The sequence below is a fragment of the Eurypyga helias genome, unplaced genomic scaffold (genome assembly GCF_000690775.1).
Source record: "Eurypyga helias isolate BGI_N326 unplaced genomic scaffold, ASM69077v1 scaffold26484, whole genome shotgun sequence".
In the NCBI taxonomy this organism is placed as follows: Eukaryota; Metazoa; Chordata; class Aves; order Eurypygiformes; family Eurypygidae; genus Eurypyga; species Eurypyga helias.
The window spans coordinates 6,263-13,909 of record NW_010248543.1 but is presented as its reverse complement, the minus strand read 5'-3'; the positions used below and the strand labels follow the sequence as shown (position 1 = coordinate 13,909).

At 39.6% G+C, this 7,647-nt stretch overlaps 1 protein-coding gene across 1 annotated transcript in view; it reads left to right on the top strand.

Moving 5' to 3' along the window:
• Positions 1-161: 161 nt before the first annotated feature.
• LOC104509225 (ubiquitin carboxyl-terminal hydrolase 45-like) overlaps positions 162-7,647 on the top strand; it is a gene marked incomplete at its 5' end in the record, with an annotated part of 11,293 nt that continues 3,807 nt past the window's right edge. Inside the window, 3 exons of the mRNA XM_010151088.1 lie at positions 162-331; positions 1,431-1,534; positions 2,051-2,151. Coding sequence (XP_010149390.1) covers positions 162-331; positions 1,431-1,534; positions 2,051-2,151 — 375 coding nt within the window. The remainder of the gene's footprint in view (positions 332-1,430; positions 1,535-2,050; positions 2,152-7,647) is intronic.

Below are 7,647 nucleotides of genomic sequence, written 5' to 3'. Positions count from 1 at the left end.
TTTCCTGACTGAATCCAGCACATTTCATAATGCTGAATTCATTCAATACTATTCTCCATTGGTGTACACATCCTCCCTTTCACAGGTTTTATTTTTAATAGATGAAAGTGCATATGTGTAATTTTCTCCCTTCCAACCCAAACCATTCTATGATTCTCTAGGCTTAACCTGCCAGCACGTGAGCCAGGCAGTGGATGTGCATCATGTGAAGAGAGCAGTATCTCAGAGTGTTTGGTCAATATGCGCAGAATGTCTGAAGGAGAGGCGGATGAGTGATGGTGAGCCCGTGGCACCTTCAGACATATGGCTGTGTCTCAAATGTGGCTCTCAGGTAAGCATAGGTTGGAAGTTTACAGAGGTGGAAAGGCCCTGGTTTTCTGAAGGATATGATCAGTGTAGTTCCTTGTCTGTTTGGCATCTCATTATCCACAGTGAAACAGTGTGACGTAAGTGCTCAGTTGTGATATTCCATGCTTCAGCTTCTTCAGTGGAGTGGGTTTGGCCTTACATTCTTCTTGTCTGGCTTTCGGCAGTGTTTTGGGTTAGCTTTGTGTATTATGGTGCGGTTCAGTGTCACAAGTAGGAAGTGACGGTCCTGTCTTTTCTCTGTTCTTTATCTGCATGCTCTTGCCACTTACAGAGAATTGGCTCCAGGAACTGGATGGTTGCAAAATGCATCCGTTCTGCTGGCTTATCTGGCAGAAGATCCCACAAATAGAAGTGAATGAAAAAATGGATATACATATTGCTGAATCAACTTATACTAGGGACGCTCTATTGCTAAATTCAATTGAAACCAGGGAGAAAGGACTGTGCAGGAGTGAGAATGCTGCCTTTTGTGGCAGCTAGCCATTAGATGGTGTCAGTTATAATGTCAAATCATGGCCTCATGCTTTAAAATGGCAGGTCCTGACCCCAAGGGCTTGCGCAGGTTTCTGTCCCGTGGGTGAAGTAAAGCCTGATACAGAAGAAATCAGTTTACAGGCAACGTCACGCTTGGTTCAGCTAATGGTTGCCTGAACAAAGCATTTCATCTTAGACTTCAGTAGGTCTGGCAGATAAGGACAGAAGCCAGGTCCTACCAGTATTATCTGAACAGATTTAATTTTGCAAAGAAACGCTGTTAGGCTTCAGAAGATAGTTGGCTGGATCTGAGGAGGACTCATATGGCTTGTTGCTGAAAATTTGTAGTGAAGGTGGGCTTTTAAAAGGAGTTAAATCCGTGTACTTTTTCACGTTGATGCTGTTAATACTGGATTATAAAGAAAATTAAACTCTCTCAATCCTTGAGAATGCTAAATGAGTATTTAGGACACTATAGCTTTCTGTCTGATTTTGAAAAGTAATGTTTTTGCAGTTTATGTACTAGTAATATAGTCTTTTCCTACTTCCCTTTTTTCCCCTTCCTGGGTTGATGTTTCCGTTTTTAGGGATGTAGTAAGAACTCGGAGGGCCAGCATTCTCTGAAACACTTCCAAATGGCGCACGCAGAACCTCACTGCATTGTTATCAACCTCAGCACGTGGATCATATGGTAAGAATGAGTATGCAGGTGTTCATGGATGCTTGGGTATAAGGACTACTCATAACTTAAAGCAGTGTCTTCTCATGATATTGAGTGGTTCTGACAGGTAAAATGAGTGCTTTATATAGAGGAAAGGCAGGCTTCCTGGAGAGAAATCCTGGAGAGAGTTTGTCCTTAGGACTCGCAGAGGGGTCACAAATCAATACTAAGATAGAAGTTTGAGTCCATTGTGTTCTGTAGAGAGCTGGCTGGTTATAGGAGTTGGTCCTTCCGGCTTATTTCTTTGTGATTATTTGCGGGATTATAAACTGAGATTTTTAAAATCCATAAGTATTACAGTGAATTGAGGCTGATCTATAAAAGAGCGTGTATGGAATGAGAGAATTCAACATTTTCCGTCTTTTTAGTATGAAAAATTGTAACCCAGAGCTTAAGTAATTTGCGTAAGGTTGTTAGAGAGGTTTGTTAGAACTGGGAGGTGCATCCAGATATCCTGAATTCTGGTTTGTTTCTTCTTTTGTTTAGGTGTTATGAATGTGATGAAGAGCTGTCAACACATTGCAACAAAAAGGTTTTGGCTCAGATAGTTGACTTTCTTCAGAAACATGGTTCCAGGGCTGAACCAAGTAAGTTTACACAAATAGTTTTGTCTGGAGACATCTGTAATGTACTGACTCTAAAAATGAGCTTTTCAGATTTTGAGTCATGTTAAACATACAGTTGAAAAATCATGTATGATGTGAGTATAATACAGTTAGTAATTGCACGATTACTTGGGCAAGTGATGCCTGTCGAAACATAGCTTCATTTTAGTTTCCACAGTATGGTTACGTTCTAACAGTATTTTGGCGCTGTAGGACAGTTTTCCAAATTTTGTTTTTAATGAAGAAAGTTAACTGTAGAAAAGATGTTACCTTAAATAAGATGTCGTATAAATTAATGCACGAATTAATGCACAAATAGAAGCATAAATGGATTGGATTTTCCTAGTTTGGATGTGTCACATCTTAATTTTTTTCTGATTTAAATTTGTTTTCCACAATTAATTGAATTTGCTGAAGTGGGTTTACTAGTACTCTGTTGTTGGATGTAATGCTTTCTGTTGATTTATGTTACTGGGTTTTAATTGATTAATTATTCCTATTAATAGAAAATAGTATTAAACTGTTTTCTTATGTTAGGAGCCTACTATGTCTTCTCAGTATATGTAATAATAGGTAGAATTTCACACGTGTGGCCCTCAGCTGCCTACTGTGAATAATGTTGATGTTATTCATCCCTACTGTAACGCACTCGGCAGCATTTCTGGCTGTTGACTTAGAGAGTGCGTTGAATTCCAAATTTTCTTCACAAAAAAGCCAGCTTAAATAAACTTTTAAAACAATTGGTTGCAGTTTTCAGTAGAGTTAATCAACTGCTTAGAAGTAAGAATGGAAAAGAATTGCCTTATTAATTAGACTAGGTATTCCTCTAGCTGCATGTGCATAAATCCTACTGATTTTCAGAGGTGTTATATATTTTTTGAGAGGGGGAAAAAGTGAAGAGTGACTGAGAAATACTTTTTTATTAATATTTTTATCTAGTCACGTTTTATGTTATTCAATTGTAATAAATGGGTAAATTGCTATTTTTTGCATCTTTTTGCTTGGTGCAATGAAAATCCAGTATGCCATTTAACTTTTGTTCACAGCTTCAGTTTCAAGTTTACATGTGATAAATGGGTGTTGCAGTTTGCTTGCAGATGAAAATGCTGTCATGTTTTTTTCAGTTAATTTAATGGGAACAATTTCATTCTGGTTTTGTACTGCTGGATAAGACTTTCGGAGTGGTACGACTGTGTGGTTTATGGTTTCGATTCTTAATTTATGAATCTTCAAAGTATGTAAAGTTTTCAGAGTGCAGTGCTTAGAAGTTTTCTGTGAAACAAACTAAGTAGCCAAAATTCCAAACTGGCTCAGGAAAACTAAGCTTAAATTTGGCCCAGGATTTTTTAAAAATCAGGTGTTTACAGCAGAGTGGGACAGAATGTTTTTCTGCTCTGTATGTATTTGTGTTTCATTTTGGTACTTCATCCTTCAAATTCAGGCATGTGTCTGATTTTGAGCATGCAAGTAGCCACCCCAGCCTCTTTCAGAGCGCAGGCAGTGGTGTGCAGGCCTTGCAGGGTGGCTGCCATGACAGCGAGAGGCCTAGGCATGTGGAGGTTGCTCCTGCAAGGCAGTCATGTCTCCTGCTTGATGCCGGGAAAGGGCTGAGGCTCATGGGTGAGCCTACATTCACGTGAAGACCAAGCGTGCGCCTGTATGCTTCCAGTGATGCTTTAAAGGTAGGAGTCAGCGACCCTCTCTGAGGCAGAGCATGTGCCTGCGCTGATCCCGTTCTGGGAATGTTGGCCCAAAGGTGATTTGTTGGGTTTTCCTAAGTGGCAAGGAAAAGAGGAAAAAGCTGTTTGCCGGGCACGGGCTGTTGCTTTGGGCCAGGCTGCTCGCTGGAAGAGGCTGGGAAACAGCTGTGTATTGATAAATAAGTGGTAGGTGTGAGAGGGAATTCCCGAGGAAGAGTTGGCACGCTGGTTTCACTTTGATAAATGTAACAGGGATGCATTTTCTCTTTTATGTCAAATACTTGGGCTGATACACTTGGTACTTCCCCTAAAGAAATGTAACTTTAGTAAGATTTTTTATTTTCTTTGAATTAGACTGTCTTTAAGGATTTTTTGAAAATAAAATCTGAAATAAAAATGTAGTTCAAGCTGTTGTCCAGAAAACAAAGGAAACAAGGTGTGTCCAGAGGAGGGCGACAAAGCTGGTGAAGGGTCTGGAGCACAAGTCCTGTGAGGAGCGGCTGAGGGAGCTGGGAGTGTTCAGCTTGGAGGAGGCTCAGGGGAGACCTTGTCGCTCTCTACAGCTGCCTGACAGGAGGGTGCAGAGAATTGGGTGTTGGTCTCTGCTGCTGGGTAACTGGTGATAGGACAGGAGGAAATGACCTCAAGTTGCATCAGGGGAGGTTTAGATTGGATATTAGTAAAAGCTTCTTCACTGAGGGAGTGGTCAGGTATTGGAACAGGCTGCCCAGGGAGGTGGTGGAGTCACCATCCCTGGGGGTGTTCAAGGAACATATAGATGTGGCGCTTGAGGACATGGTCTAGTGGTTATGGTAGTGTTGGGTTGGTGGTTGGACTGGATGATTTTATAGGTCTTTTCCAACCTTTGTGATTCTGTGAAAGTGTAACAATGAAAATTAACTCAACTACTGACAACTTACCTTTTGGGGTTCTTTTAAGTGTAGCATTTTATTTCATGTTACAGTGATATTTTCAGTGTAACTGTCATCGTTTAAATTGTTATTTGGCTTAGATTTTTAAAATCTATTTTGTATATTCAGCCATTATAAAAATAAACTAATTTTAAATAGAAGAAAAGTAACTTGTGAGAAACAAATAGTGTAAATATGACAATTAGTAATTCATATTTCCCACTTAAAAATCAATCTTATACTTTTCCTCATTGCTTTTCTGTGTCTTCCTAAAAAAAGCAGCTGAAGTGAAGACAAAGGGAATAAACTGTTAGTTAATTTTGATATCAGAATGTGACACCGTGACAATTCATCTTATGTCTGGATTTCTTTCTGTTGTAACAACTGGTTGGCATGGTGCATCGGTAAAATTCAAATAGTATTGTGTAGAAATTTCTGCAGAAATGCAATATGAATGTGGATATAGGTAACAGATGAGGGCTGCTAGGGTTTTTTTTTGTTGTTGTTGTTCTCAAAAGTGCAGGAGTCATTTAGAGATAAAATAATCAGCTTAAACATGTAAGGGAGGGTTATATAGATTTCCTAATGAATGCATCTTGGAAAATAAACAAAAGCAAAATGCTTGTCATTTGGTACTAATGTGGTGGAATAGTGTGGCAGCAGGATCCCTGCTTTTCACTCGGCCTCTCATAAAGATTCAACTTCACTTCAGCTGTAAAAATGTGCAAATTACATTACTACTACATGACTGACTTTTGTAATTACATTAAGCGATTGAGATAAATCCCAGTGCTGGGTTCCCAAAAGAATGCTTGCAGCTGTGTGATTTTCGCATCTGATCCTATGGTTTGTTGTACCCAGCAATGCCTGCTTGCCTTCCCCCCCCCCCCTTTTCTTTTTTTTAAAGGAGTCTGTTTGGTTAAGAGGTCATGTTGGGCACAAGATGGAAGAATAAAGCAAGATTGCTTTCTAGGGTGTACCACCCAGAAATTTGTTTTGTGGAAAAGGTTAGCAGGCCATGATGATTTTCACAGAAAGGCAGGTGCAGTATTGTCCGTGTGGCACACTTGTGAGCTTCACATGGACATAATGCACATGTAGTACACAGAAACCATGCTGAGACATTGCGATCTGCATGTCTGCTCATTTGCTGGAGAAAATAAATTGGTTTTCAGTCTTAAAAGTGAATATTATGCGTATTTTCCTTTACAAAAGCCAAGTTAGACATTTGGAGACATAAGATGCATACTCAATTTTTTAATAGAAAAGATAATTAAACCGGTTTGTGTGGCAGTAGGATGGAAAGGAAGGATATTTATTCTCAAATTTTGTAGTAAAATTTATTGTTGGGAAGGTCAGGCAGAGGAATGAGATTTTCCTAGTAAGTTCAGCTGCCCAGGTTTGCCAGTAGGTGAAAGTTAGAAACTTGATTTCTGTTTCAATGGGTGTAACTGATGTAAAACAAAGATTAAAAAAATGCTTGACTTTACAATAGAAGTAATACGTGTATGGACTTGTATGGAAAAAACAGCAGTATGATGATTAACTTTTCAGATTTGCATTCGTTTGTGGATATTAGCAATTGACAAAAGATCACATTGAAAAAAAATAATTGTGTTCTTTCATAACTGATTTTCACTATGTGTGATGTGGCGCTTGAAGTCATATAAGCCCATTCTGTCTACTTAAAAAAGAAAATTAACTGGCAAACCAGAGCAGAACATGTTGATTCTCCATATCTGAGATACACTTCAGCAAAAAGACATTTCTGTTGTTGGTCATAAATTTTTCTTTCAAGTTTACTTACTCGTTAGGGGCTACTGTTAATTATGCAACTTGCAAAGAAATGAAAACTGAATCATTGGCAAAAAAATTTTTAGACGTTCTGTCATTTTTACCCACAGATTCTTCCCTTTCCTGTCCACCTACTTATTTACTTGTGAGGTTGCAGCACAAGTCATCTGAGCGCGGAGGATCAAAGCTGGTGCTCGAATAGCTTGCTCTTTCACGCTGTGCAGATGCGTATTTTAGTTTATAACGTTCTGGCAGAATCATAGAAATAAAATTGTGGCTGTATTCTTTAAGTTGGTAGGATTGTAACGCTGCAAGAGAAATGAGGCTTTTAAAATGTAAAGCTAGTGACGATTTCAGAAGGGACCTGTGCTGTTGTTGTAAGGGTTAGAGTCCCATTGTTGTGCTGTGTTAAAAAAAAAAAATCTAAATATTTTACATCGAAAAGGAGCGCCAGACAGTTTAGTAGCATTTCATAATACAGCATGATGAGAACTTGGTAAAAGAAAGGCAATCTATTAACCTTGCTTTTACTGTGGAGACCTTCAGCTGAAGTACCGGCGTCGTATTCAATAGGAAAGGCTTGACCTTGGAATAAAAGTGCATATTCCTGGAACCCTCATTTTTAATTAAAAAAAAAAAAAAAAGTTGCATTGAAAAGATGAGCAAAAATGCTTACTCCCCTAGCTGAAAGAAAAATTGGATGTCATTTGTCTTTTTGCTTGGGTGCCATCTGCACCCCCAGGCACAGCTCAATTTCAGCAAGGGAGGTACAGAAATCCCCGTGCGCTGCAAATGTTTGAAATACTGGCAAAAGAAATTGATAGGGAACCTGCGCTGAGTTTTCTGAACGTCTTCTGCAAGTGGATGTGTCAGCACTGTGCGTGTTTGTGCGCCTGGTCTGGTGACTTGCCCCGATTTGTGGGCTGAATCATTGCCGATGGTAACGTCAGGCTTAGAAGCCTCAGTCACATACCCGTAAGGCCGGTGCTGTGCAGCTGTGGGACAAAACGCTGTTCCCTGCCTCCGGAGAGCTTCCCAGATGACCACAGGTGAGCAGAAGTAGGTTAGGAAAA